General features: G+C 45.7%; 1 protein-coding gene across 1 annotated transcript; it reads right to left on the minus strand.

Moving 5' to 3' along the window:
- Window positions 1-10,707: 10,707 nt before the first annotated feature.
- LOC106578070 (uncharacterized) lies at window positions 10,708-13,021 on the minus strand. Its single transcript, XM_014156648.3, has 2 exons — window positions 12,591-13,021; window positions 10,708-11,937 (listed from the first exon to the last, which is right to left on the minus strand). Exons 1-2 carry the CDS (start codon window positions 12,754-12,756, stop codon window positions 10,769-10,771), a joined length of 1,335 nt encoding a protein of 444 aa, XP_014012123.3. The 5' UTR covers window positions 12,757-13,021; the 3' UTR covers window positions 10,708-10,768.
- Between the last annotated feature and the right edge of the window lie 1,167 nt (window positions 13,022-14,188).

Genomic DNA, 14,188 nt, shown 5'->3' on the forward strand with positions numbered 1-14,188 from the left:
CCAAATTCGCTCCATTCATTAAAATCACAATTTAACCAACACCCATCTATTTTTGTGACTACCTGGACCTACCAATTGTTTTTTAAGTATTGAAACCAAACAATATTGATTTTAATGAAAAGTATTTGAATAAATATGGAAAGGTGAATGTAAGAAGTGAACATCATTTCAAATAGGCTACATGTCGTATTAAACAGCATATAAACACTCTAAACAGGTCAGGAGCCAGACAGGAAGCCTAAAAGGAACAAAAATGAATTATTTAGGCTATTGTATTTATATTATTTCAAGGCTATAGCCTACAAAGAAATACACTGTGAAGCGTGTGCGACAACAGTATTTAAACAATATTTCTTTGTATTAAATCATTATAGTCTACAAATTGCGCATATAGGCTGTGACTTGCTTAGAATTAAAGAACAATGAAACGAAAAATGCCTAATATACTTTTTCCCGACACCCACACTTACGAATTACATTTCGAATGCTTAGCAGGACAGAAAAATTGTCCAATTCACACACTTATTAAGAGAACATCCCTGGACATCCCTACTGCCTCTGATCTGGCGGACTCACTAAACAGAGAACAACCCTGGTCATCCCTACTGTTTCTGATCTGGCGGACTCACTAAACACAAATGCTTCCTTTGTAAATTATGTCAGCCCAACCTTACGTTGAATTCGTGCATATATATATATACACTGCTCAAAAAAATAAAGGGAACACTTAAACAACACATCCTAGATCTGAATGAAAGAAATAATCATATTAAATACTTTTTTCTTTACATAGTTGAATGTGCTGACAACAAAATCACACAAAAATAATCAATGGAAATCCAATTTATCAACCCATGGATGTCTGGATTTGGAGTCACACTCAAAATTAAAGTGGAAAACTACACTACAGGCTGATCCAACTTTGATGTAATGTCCTTAAAACAAGTCAAAATGAGGCTCAGTAGTGTGTGTGGCCTCCACGTGCCTGTATGACCTCCCTACAACGCCTGGGCATGCTCCTGATGAGGTGGCGGATGGTCTCCTGAGGGATCTCCTCCCAGACCTGGACTAAAGCATCCGCCAACTGCTGGACAGTCTGTGGTGCAACGTGGCGTTGGTGGATGGAGCGAGACATGATGTCCCAGATGTGCTCAATTGGATTCAGGTCTGGGGAACGGGCGGGCCAGTCCATAGCATCAATGCCTTCCTTTTGCAGGAACTGCTGACATACTCCAGCCACATGAGGTCTAGCATTGTCTTGCATTAGGAGGAACCCAGGGCCGACCGCACCAGCATATGGTCTCACAAGGGGTCTGAGGATCTCATCTCGGTACCTAATGGCAGTCAGGCTACCTCTGGCGAGTGTAACAGGGTTGGTTATGTTTCCACTTGCCTCTAAAGAAATGTGTACTTAATGTTCAAGCATTCGTATTGGTTGGTTCAACTGATGACACTAAGGTGTGTTGTGATTGGCCCCGCTTGCAGATAGGGGGAGATCGCGAACGTCAGGTCTTCCCAGTATGAAAATGTGATGCAAGGGGTAGGTCACGTTCTGAATACTGTTTTATATTTTATATTTTACAATGTGTTCAAGTTTGCTGTACGTTACGGATTTATACATGTGTGAGTATATGGTACCTGTTAGGGATTGAGGGGCTTTCTGGGATGTGCTTTGGCATATGATTGCTGTAGATAAGTGTTAGCTAGCATACATTGTTGTAATGGTCACATAAGCCCACTGCTAACACAGTTGTCTTCATGCTACAGCTTTTGTCATCGACAGCCATCAGTACCATTAAGCCCTGCACAACTACCGTGCTGTTTCTCATTTAACAACAGGTATTTACACATGTTATATTTTGTATTGTATTTTTGTATTTTGTGACCCAGTATGAAAATGTGATGCAAGGGCTTTTGTCATCGACAGCCATCAGTACCATTAAGCCCTGCACAACTACCGTGCTGTTTCTCATTTAACAACAGGAATAAATGATGCTCAACTGGGACCGCTGGCTGATGTGATTTATTAGGGAAAAAAAACACAACGCAAGGAGAGTACGCTATACATCTGTTACACTGGTGCCGTGACCCGGATCAACTGCTTGGAAGGCAGCTATGCTCACCACTATACCACCAACGCGTGACTCGTCTTCTTGTCTTCGCCGGACGTCACGTGGAGGGATCCGAGACCCGGCTTCAAGAAGTACTGCGGTTGCTGATGCACGCCAGAGGCCTAGGTTTCGCAGTCTGCACAAGTGGAATTCTCAGGGAGCTCCTGGTAGAATGAGTGAGTGGGGGGAAATATAATGTACTGGTTATTACTTGTAGAGGTGAGCGCTATGATTGACAGCGGTTCTATGGCATGCACATTGAGCTCAACAGTGGTGCCACGCCTTGAGAAAGCAGGTGTGCTCAAGAGTGGCTCCCTCAGTCCAACTGAAGTGGTGTTGGTTGGCTGCGGGGGGTTGAAGACCAAGCCTGTAGGTGTGTGTGAATTGAATCTGTCTGTGTATGGCAGCAGTGTCTCTGTCCCTGTTCTAGTAGTGGATGGCCAACGTGATGAGCTTATCCTAGGCAGCAACGTGATTAAACACCTCATCAGGGAGCTGAAGACGACTGGTGACTTCTGGGAGAAGATGTCATCATCTGAACACAATGGAGATGACAAACTGTTCCGTCTGCTGGCTAATGTAGAGAGATGGAAAGGGACTGAAGTGCCAGAAAGAGTGGGCACAGTAAGGCTGAAGCGGGCGGTCACATTGGAGCCTATGCAGGAACATTTAGTCTGGGGCCGGCTGTGTACGCCTCAAAATGTATCCGCGGGCAGTGCTGTCGTTATTGAGCCTACGAGGGCACGCTCAAGACCAAAAAACATTCTAGTGGGGAGAACAGTAGCGACATTGTGGAGCGATGGCTGGGTCCCTGTCAAAGTTATCAATCCCTCACCAAAGCCAGTAACGGTGAGACGGAATGCCAAGATAGCGGATGTTTTTCCTTGCATGGCATTAGAGGACTTTGACACTGACTATATGGATGGGCCCACTGTCAAACCGGTCCCCCTGGTGCAGCAGGTACACAAAATGGATGACAATCCAGACTTTGACAATGGTAGTGGAGATAGCTTGACTGTTGACAGTACCGTCAACCCGCACAGAGTGACAAGTGAGGTGTTGCACGAGTTAGGGTTAGGTGACATTGACATTGAGTCCACTCAGTTGTCGCAACAGTGTAAGGCCAGGCTAGTTCAGCTTATAGCCCGCTACGAGTCTATCTTCTCCCGGCACAAACTAGATTGCGGGAAGGCTACGGGATATGTCCATCGCATCAGACTCAGTGACACTAAGCCTTTTAGGCTACCTTACCGTAGGCTCTCCCCTAACCATTATGACAAGCTCAGGCAGGCCTTGGATGAGATGGAAGAGCGGGAGATAATCAGGAAATCCAGCAGTGAGTATGCCTCCCCGCTCGTCCTGGTCTGGAAGAAGTCTGGTGATCTGAGACTGTGTACAGACTTCCGATGGCTCAATGCTCGCACCGTAAAGGATGCTCACCCTCTACCTCACCAAGCTGATGCTCTGGCGGCCCTGGGTGGCAATGCTTTCTTCTCTACAATGGATTTGACCTCCGGCTACTACAATGTGGAGGTGCATGAAGACGACAAGAAGTTTACAGCCTTCACTTCTCCTTTTGGGTTATATGAATATAACCGTCTTCCACAAGGACTATGTAACAGCCCAGCTACATTCATGAGGATGATGTTGAGCATTTTTGGGGATCAACATTTTTCTAGCCTCCTATGCTACCTGGACGATGTGCTGGTTTTTGCCCCGACTGAAGAACTTGGATTGCAACGCTTGGAGTCAGTTTTTGAGCGTCTCAAAGCCCATAATCTGAAATTGTCTCCAAAGAAATGCCATTTCATGAAGAGGTCAGTGCGGTTCTTGGGGCATGTCATCAGTGAAGGAGGTGTGGCCACAGACCCAGAAAAAGTGACGGCTATTACAGGGATGACAGAGAAGGATCTCATGGAGGATAACACGGACGTGCCTTCCCAGGGGAAGATTCGGTCCTTTCTCGGAATGATAGTCTATTACCAGCAGTTCATTGAGGGGTGCTCCACCATCGCTAAGCCGCTGCATGGGCTGACAACGGGGACGAAGGCACCACGCCACGGGAAAGGCAAGAGGAAAAGAGGAATACATAGGAAACTCACAGCAGCAGACTGGACTGGTGAGTGCAAACAGGCCTTTAGTCAGTTGAAACAAGCTCTCCTCGATCAGGTCATGCTAGCCCACCCTGATTTTAGTAGACCTTTCTTGCTGTCTGTAGACGCATCTAGTAATGGATTAGGTGCTGTCCTTTCCCAGGTGCCAGAGGATGGGTCTGCAGCCAGACCGGTAGCATTCGCTAGCAAATCACTTACTTATGCACAGTCAAAGTATCCTGCCCATAGGTTAGAGTTTTTTGCTTTACGGTGGGCTGTCTGTGAGAAATTTAGTCATTGGCTAAGGGGCAAGCCTTTTACTGTATGGACAGACAACAACCCATTAACGTACATCCTGTCCAAGCCCAAATTGGACGCCTGTGAACAGAGATGGGTTGCTAAACTTGCTCCATTCGAGTTTGACATCAAGTACATTCCCGGTCCCAAAAATATCATTGCAGATGCACTCAGTAGACAGCCATTTGTGCAGCCGAGCGCTCTCCACCGCATCACAAGGGTTCCATACAAGGCCTTGCTGGAAGAAGCTGCGGGAGTACGTGCTGAGAAGGTGCAAGATGTGTTCCGCTGGTCGACCCACCCATTCGACCTTGAAAGCTGCTCACCGTCAATTGAGGCAGATGCCTGTGAAATTGTCATGGACTGCCAGACTACCTCCTATCCTTCTCCTGGTTCTCTGTCAAAGGAAGCGGTGTCAGCAGTCCTGAGGTCGCAAGGGGAGGCTGGGTTACAGAACTGTGCGCTGCTACTGCCTCAGCTCACTCAGTCACTGGTGCCGTCTGAGATGTCAGATGTGAGAGTGCTATCCCGTGACGACCTGATATCAAAGCAGCGCCAGGATAACGCTCTCGCCAGAGTTGTCTTCTACGTGGACAGGGGCCGTAGACCTTCTAGGAGGGAACATGGCCATGAACCACTCGAGGCTCTGCGGATTCTGAAGACCTGGGAGAAGCTCACTCTGAAAATGGGTGTACTGTATCGCGTTACCAAAAGTTTGCTGTCAAAGAAGAAGACGTACCAGTATGTAGTACCCACCTCAATGAGGGCGACAGTTTTGAAGGGTGTCCACGATGAAGCCGGTCATCAGGGGCAACAGCGGACGTTGTACTTGACGAGACAGAAGTTCTTCTGGCATGGTCTGGAGTCGGATGTCAGAGAGTATGTCAAGACCTGCAAGAGGTGTGTGTTCAGTAAGGCCCCCGAGCCAGAGGCCAGAGCTCCACTGGAGAACATCATCACGACTGAGCCCCTCGAGTTGGTGTGCGTGGACTTCTGGTCTGCTGAAGACTCCAACAACAAGTCCTTGGATGTCCTGGTCGTCACTGATCATTTTACTAAGATGGCCCATGCCTTCTTGTGTCCGAACCAATCAGCTAAAGCAGTGGCCCTTCAGCTATGGAACAACATCTTCTGTGTGTATGGTTTTCCTCGTCGTATCCACTCTGACCAAGGGGCCAACTTTGAAAGTAAATTGATTGCTGAGTTGTTGAGTGCTGCAGGAGTCCAGAAGTCGCACACAACTCCCTACCATCCGATGGGGAACGGGGGAGTCGAAAGGTTCAATAGAACGCTGGGAAACATGATCAGGGCTTTACCTACAAGAGCGAAGCACAGGTGGCCCCAGAAGCTGAAGTCGTTGACCTTCGCCTACAACTGTACGGTCCATGAAACCACGGGCTACGGCCCTTTCCAGTTGATGTTTGGGAGAACCCCACGTCTGCCTGTCGACATGATGTTTGGTACGGTGCTGCGAGACTCAGAGGTTGTAGACTATGACGAGTACATAAAGTCCCTGACAAGAGACCTGAGGGAGGCCATGGAGACGGTACAGGTGTCGGCAACCAAACAGCTGAAGAGGCATGCGGGCCTCTACAACAGGAAGATCAGAGGGGCTCCAGTGGAGGTCGGTGATCGGGTGCTGCTGGCGAATAAGGGTGAACGTGGAAAGAGGAAGCTGGCGGATCGTTGGGAGAACAACCTCTATATTGTTACGGAAAAGAATAGCGACATCCACATCTTCAATATACAGAACATGTCGACTGGCCAGGAGAAAACGGTCCACCGTAATCTGATAATGCCTGTGAACTTCTTGCCTCTACCTGACACTGCCTTGGAGACACCTAATATGGGAGACCGTGAGGATCCGAGTGAGGAGATGGAGGACTCATCTGTGAACGATATACCAGAAATAGACATTAGTGAGAGGACTAGTGTGTGGGTATCAGAACAGACCTCGGGGGAAGCACAGCCGGAGCACTCTGAAAAAGAATCCCCAGATGTGCTGGAAGATGGGCCACTGGCGAGGGACCCTCAGAACCGCTGGTGGCACAAGCATGTCAGAGCTAACCTTTGGAGAAGAAATGTCCGAACCCTCTGAAGAAGAAAGGCATTCTGAAGATGCCGCTGGTAGCACAAGCTCCAGCAACAGTCACAGAACCCTTGACCTTGACTATCCACCGACTGTGGAAAGTGACCCACCAGTGGTGGTTGTAGGTGAACAGGTTAAACGTAATATCTCTGTTAGGCCTGTCAGGTCAGCGGCTGGTCGGGTTAAGAAACGCCCGGTGAGACTCATAGAGACTATGCAGACACAGAGGGTTTTTCATACAGAATTCATTAGAATACCTGTGTGGGTGTAGGATTAGAATCCAAGTCTGTAGACCTTTTTTTTTTTTTATTCTCATTCAAGAGACCCCATGGAGGTCATGGGTCAGAGGTCAAGTAGACCAAGGTCTTTCTGTGAGGTTCTTATTGTCACTGAGTGTGCTGAACATGTAACAGGCATGTTTTCCTACGGGGTCTTTGAATTCCCCTAATTCTCTTTGGAGAATAGTCTTTGCACTGGAATATTTGGTGACATATGTATTGCAAGGTATTGCATACCTCATTTTGTTTCTTTATAGTGTGCAAGTGTAATTCAGCAGGGGAGAATGTAACAGGGTTGGTTATGTTTCCACTTGCCTCTAAAGAAATGTGTACTTAATGTTCAAGCATTCGTATTGGTTGGTTCAACTGATGACACTAAGGTGTGTTGTGATTGGCCCCGCTTGCAGATAGGGGGAGATCGCGAACGTCAGGTCTTCCCAGTATGAAAATGTGATGCAAGGGGTAGGTCACGTTCTGAATACTGTTTTATATTTTATATTTTACAATGTGTTCAAGTTTGCTGTACGTTACGAATTTATACATGTGTGAGTATATGGTACCTGTTAGGGATTGAGGGGCTTTCTGGGATGTGCTTTGGCATATGATTGCTGTAGATAAGTGTTAGCTAGCATACATCGTTGTAATGGTCACATAAGCCCACTGCTAACACAGTTGTCTTCATGCTACAGCTTTTGTCATCGACAGCCATCAGTACCATTAAGCCCTGCACAACTACCGTGCTGTTTCTCATTTAACAACAGGTATTTACACATGTTATATTTTGTATTGTATTTTTGTATTTTGTGACCCAGTATGAAAATGTGATGCAAGGGCTTTTGTCATCGACAGCCATCAGTACCATTAAGCCCTGCACAACTACCGTGCTGTTTCTCATTTAACAACAGGAATAAATGATGCTCAACTGGGACCGCTGGCTGATGTGATTTATTAGGAAAAAAAACACAACGCAAGGAGAGTACGCTATACATCTGTTACACGAGCACATGGAGGGCTGTGCGGCCCCCCAAAGAAATGCCACCCCACACCATGACTGACCCACTGCCAAACCGGTCATGCTGGAGGATGTTGCAGGCAGCAGAACATTCTCCACGGCGTCTCCAGACTCTGTCACGTCTGTCTCGTGCTCAGTGTGAACCTGCTTTCATCTGTGAAGAGCACAGGGCGCCAGTGGCGAATTTGCCAATCTTGGTGTTCTCTGGCAAATGCCAAACGTCCTGCATGGTGTTGGGCTGTAAGCACAACCCCCACCTGTGGACGTCGGGCCCTCATACCACCCTCATGGAGTCTGTTTCTAACCGTTTGAGCAGACACATGCACATTTGTGGCCTGCTGGAGGTCATTTTGCAGGGCTCTGGCAGTGCTTCTCCTGCTCCTCCTTGCACAAAGGCGGAGGTAGCGGTCCTGCTGCTGGGTTGTTGCCCTCCTACGGCCTCCTCCACATCTCCTGATGTATTGGCCTGTCTCCTGGTAGCGCCTCCATGCTCTGGACACTACGCTGACAGACACAGCAAACCTTCTTGCCACAGCTCGCATTGATGTGCCATCCTGGATGAGCTGCGCTACCTGAGCCACTTGTGTGGGTTGTAGACTCCGTCTCATGCTACCACTAGAGTGAAAGCACCGCCAGCATTCAAAAGTGACCAAAACATCAGCCAGGAAGCATAGGAACTGAGAAGTGGTCTGTGGTCCCCACTGCAGAACCACTCCTTTATTGGGGGTGTCTTGCTAATTGCCTATAATTTCCACCTGTTGTCTATTCCATTTGCACAACAGCATGTGAAATGTATTGTCAATCAGTGTTGCTTCCTAAGTGGACAGTTTGATTTCACAGAAGTGTGATTGACTTGGAGTTACATTGTGTTGTTTAAGTGTTCCCTTTATTTTTTTGAGCAGTATATATATATATATATTTCAGCAGATTTCGTGCGTATTTTTTACACCCTAATTCATAAGTTAATGCTTGGAGTCTTCACAGATCGTGTGACATAAAACACTACCTTTCTTTCTTTACATTAATGACATTTATGACAGTGTTATGTGTCATTGTTAAGAATGTAAGAATTGAATTAGAACATTGAAGTTAAACCCTGCACAAACTATGGATCTTGGCGTTCTCGGAAAATGTCCTGTATGTGTTACTATGCCTACGTGTTTCACCGTGAAAACAGTTCTCATGGGCACACAAATCCAAAGTAATGTAGGCATGTGCCATTGCAAAACCGAATGCTTCTCACCGAACACTAAAACCTCTTCTAATCAAAATAGGAAACTTATAAGCCTACAGTCATTAGAGTATAGTCTACTTGTTGGATGAGCACTGGTGTCTAGCTGTAGGCTAGTGATATTGTCCACCATCATCAGCCGATCCAAGAAAGAAAACTAATATTGACAGAAAATAATAAATCTAAACTAACGGTCTACTACTTCTGGCTACGGATGGCACGGAGAAAACCAGTTCCCGCGCGCACCTGGAAAAACAACGCAATGAGCGCTCTAAACAGCTGACTGACAAAAGCAAACGATGATAAATCAACTGATAAATCTAATGCATTGGCTATCAAGGACAAGGACGCATGGCAAACAAATGTCAAAAATTAATAAGTACAAAGGAACCCCCCCACGTTTGTTTTTTGTTGCATTTAGGGGCTCCCCGTAATTCACACCTTCGATGAAGGCCTTGTCTGCATTAGCCTAGGACCCAACACACAACTTTCGACATGGGAAACAAAATGCAGCCTCTGCAGTAACCGAGTATTCCAGACACTCTTTTCTTATGAACCAGTTGCTATTAAATGAAAGTTTTTGTACAGAAAAGCTGTGGCTAGGGTATGATTCTAGGCTAATCTGGTCTGGCTCCTTTGTTCCAAGATCATCGGGAACAGTCGGAGTTGGAGGCGGCTGTGGTGCCTTGATCCTGGCTGCGCTTTTGGAAGGGTGGGTAGACTAGCTGGAGCTCGGCAGCGTCTTCACGGTTGGGCCTGGCGGCGGTCTGTGCTTTGACGCTGCTGCTCATCGCTCTCCTAATCCTCTTGGTGAAACCCATTTCTGATATCCACGGTGGCAGATGAAGTGGTTTGAGCTAGCTAAATAGGCTAGGGCTAATAACACAAACACCTTTTACAGCTAAATTAGCTAGCTAAGAGTGAAGCAGCTTCAACGGTATACTTGACCCTGCCCTAATAAATCGAAATAAAATATTACAGGCGTAGGAGTATCATGTTATTCACTTAGCCAACTGCAGAGATGAGAAGTGTTTTTTCCCCAAAGGAAAATACCTAACCACCTAATGGCTATCCATAGCCCACCTACACAAACCGCAGCGCGCCCTGTCCGTTGTGTTGACACAATGCAGAGGAGAAAGATTTTTTTATGTGCCAACCTGTCACTCAATCATTAAAACTTTGTTGCTATTTTTATAGAGGGACATAAAACTACAACTGAGGGAGCTAAAGTTTGAACTGAGGCGGCTAAGCCCCCTCATCCAGCCAGGCTCGCCCCAGGACCCTTGTCTGCAGTGTGAGAGGCCTGACAAGGAGGAGGCCATAGATGGTTTCGTCTCCCAGCGTCAATCTTGGGGGTGTCTGAAGCCAAGTGGGTGACTGAAGTCTGCTTGATTGAAGCAGGGTACATGGGTCCCCCTCCTCTTCCGCTCCCCTCCTTTTCTGGAATTGTATTTATTATAAATGTATTAATAAGCCCGACCATTCTGTCATCACCCTGAGAGACATTTCAAATCAAAACGACCAGATATTACTGTTTCTAATGAAGGTAAAATTTCAACAGACCTGTGAATTTCCTGCAATACTCTGTACTCATCATTCAAATCCAATCAAACTTTATTTACATACAATGTTTTATGACAATTTATGATAGATCTATTCATCTGAGAGACACAGTATGAATGGTCTGGAGTTGCTCTCCTTTCCTATGAGTGTTGTCCACATCCTGCCTTTTCATTCCCATCTTCTGACTGAAGATTTTCTTTCTCCTGTCTGTTTCTCTCTCTTTGTGGATATTATCCATATGCTTCAGCAGATGAGTCTTCTGAGTGAATCTTTTACCACAGACTGAGCAGCCATGTTGTTTCTCTCCTGTGTGAGTCAGAATGTGCAAGTTCAGGTTTCCCTTCCGATTGAACATTTTCCCACAGTCTCTACAGCTAAATGGTTTCTCTCCTCTATGAATGCGTATATGTTTAGTTAGGTGCTCCTTGCGATTGAAGCTTTTCCCACAGTCACCACAGCTAAAGTGTTTCTCTCCTGTGTGAGTCTGTCTATGTTTAGTTAGGTGCTCCTTGCGATTGAAGGTTTTTCCACAGTCACCACAGCAAAATGGTTTCTCTCCTGTGTGAATATTCATGTGCCTGGACAGATGTCCTTTTTGTTTGAAGGTCTTGCCACAAAAGGGGCAGGTGCAGGGTTTCCCATCGTGACAGAGTTGGACATGGGCCTTCAGTTTACAGGTGGAGTTGTAGCGTTCACTTAGGCTCTTCTTGGTGAGAGTCACATGCCTCTGCAGGTCAACTTCCAGAGCTTTTCTGGACATCATGCTGGGCTTGGAACGGTGTTTCTCCATTGGTCGATTGAGATCCAAAGGCGGGCTGGGATCCAATGGTGGGCTGCTGTAAAGTCCTATTGGGTCAATTCTTACAGCTGAGCTGTGGCTTGATGCATTGTTTTGATTATCTGGGGAGTCACAGTGAATGTCGAGACCCTTTAGGTGGGCCACAGTGCCAAAAGATGTGAGATACATTGGTTTAGGTTCACTCTCTCTGTTCTCCACAGTCTGGGTTTGGGGAAGAGTCAAGAACCAAAGATGGTCCTCCTGATCACATTCACTTTTCACAGAAGTTGAAGGGAATATGGAGTGTTTGGTTTGAAAGAGACCTTGAAGCTGCTCTTCCTCCTGACTGGTCCTGACTTCCTCCTGTTCCTCTTTAATCTGTATGGTCTCTGGGTCCTCCTGCCCCAGACTGGGACTCCAATCCTGCTCACAGTGCTGCTGCTCAGGGGGAACCTCCTCTTCAGAGACAGAGAGCTGCAGGGAGTCTGGAGGGAAGGAGAGGCTGTTATTTATATACCACATCATTAAGGAGAGGAAGAGCAGAGGTTACCTATACAGCCGTTAGACAAGTAAGCATTTCACTGTTAGTCTACACCTGTTGTTTACCGAGCCTTCCCTGTAGCTCAGTTGGTAGAGCATGGTGTTTGCAACGCCAGGGTTGTGGGTTCGATTCCCACGGGGGGCCAGCACAGAGGGGGAAAAAATAAAAAATGTATGCATTCACTACTGTAAGTCACTCTGGATAAGAGCGTCTGCTAAATGACTAAAATGTTAAATGTTTACGAAACATGTGGCATAACATTTGATTTGAGGGTTGGGGTCAATTTGAATTTAAGCCCGTAAATGCAATATAAAGTAAACTCAAATTCCAATCCAATAACAACAAAAATATGTATATTTTAAATGAGCTCTTAATACATTAAAAAGCTATTTATTTCTAAAGTTTGTCAATTCATTAATTATAAATTCAAATAACTTCCTGGTTTTCGTGACAAAGACCATGTTTTTACCCATGTATGGTAAACGTAAAAAAAAAACGTACAATTGTTGGAATGGTGATCACTGTTAGCCTAAACAGTGTGGAGTGTATTAATTTAGGTAGAACTATAGCTAGCTATCAGTAGCGCTATATACTAACCTATTCTACATAGTTGATTCCCCGGTGTCCTCCGCAGCAGTCTCCGTAGCCGATCATTCTCCTCCTGGTATTCTACTACCGTTTTCTCAACTGCACCGAAAATCTCCACAGCAGCCGCCGTTAAACGCGCATTTAAAAACACACGCAACAACTGTAGTTTAGACATTTTCAGTAGACTGAGAGTTGGGAATTCAGCTACTATGGCTTCGTTAACGAAGAAAGAATGGCTGTCACAAACAAACCATACCCGCTGACAATTTCTTGTGCTGCGTTTATAACCTTCTTCTTTGCTGATGTTTATTGGCGGACTACACTCATAAGGTGTATTGCCGCCACCTACTGTATGGTGTAATAAAAAAAATACACCCAAAACAAATTGTGGATGAACAAATGATACTAAATTACCAACAATAAATAAATAAACACGGACCAAATTCACGCCGCTACCCTGAATGTCAAACAAAAACTGTACTATTCAGATCCCTACACCTGGAAGGGGGGGGGGGGGGGGGGACTTCTTAATTCAGTACACCATGTACTATTTTAGCTGTAAAGTCCTGGAGATCCAGAAATATATTTACCGCTTCACAATGATGTCTAGCTTCTTTGATTTATTTTTTATTGGTTTGACTCGTGCAATTGATCACTTTCGTTATAAACGCGACAAAGTCCACTTTCTTCACTATTCGTATGTCGGGATCCTTCTCCTGCATGGCATTCACTGCAGACTGTGGGACATCCACTACCATCTCCTCTCTACTCAGTCCATCAGCTATTTTCACTGCCTCCACATAGGAGACCTGCTGGATGGCCCTGATCCTAGCTACTGCAACCTATTTTATCCATGCAGGGCACTCCGGGAACTCGGGAACGTGATTCCCATCACAATTACACAACACCATGCTTCATCTGACTTTTCAACTACTACACATGTATTCCTTCTACAAACACTTGCAACGTGTCCTAACTTTTTACAATTGTAACACTTCTGTCTCACCGCATATCTCACATACCCAAGTTTTACATAAATTGGGAGAACCACTTCACCAAACGACAGTCAAACCGATAGGTTTCGCTCCTTCCTTCCGTCTATCATTCGATTCAATCGACGTGCGTCTACCGCGTCCTGGGCCCTCATTTATCAACGCTACGTAATGTTCGTAAACCATGCACGCGATCATTTCTAAGCAAAATGTGGGATTTATGAATTTGTATTTATACTTGAGAATGTGCGTAAATTTAAGCACACAAGCATTTAAGCACCATGCGTACGCACAGCACTTTGTGGGTGAAAATTCAAACTGCTAATAAAATACCCATAATTCAGATGGAGAAAGGATTGACATACTGGACCAAATCATAACCTATGAAGACCGGGTGCTATCGATATCATAAACATGAAACCATTTCAGCCTAATTGAATAATAAAGTCAATTAGAAAGAGAGTGGAATGTAAGGTTGGAGGCAATTTAGTTAAACCATTAAATAATATAAAAGGCATTGAGGTATTGAGGCATTGTGAATTGTCCAAAATGGCAAATCTTGCATTGCTGGAGGATCTGGCACAAGCTGCATTACGCAGGGAGCGTGTTTTCAAT

The sequence above is a fragment of the Salmo salar genome, chromosome 18 (genome assembly GCF_965601325.2).
Source record: "Salmo salar chromosome 18, fSalSal1, whole genome shotgun sequence".
NCBI lineage: Eukaryota > Metazoa > Chordata > Actinopteri > Salmoniformes > Salmonidae > Salmo > Salmo salar.

Bases quoted from the DNA above. Each gene is read 5' to 3' on its own strand.
- LOC106578070 (XM_014156648.3), bottom strand. From the start codon at position 12,756: ATGTCTAAACTACAGTTGTTGCGTGTGTTTTTAAATGCGCGTTTAACG. The intron at 11,938-12,590 runs GTTAGTATATAG...CCTTCCCTCCAG, and splicing joins GAATCAACTATGTAGAATAG to ACTCCCTGCAGCTCTCTGTC.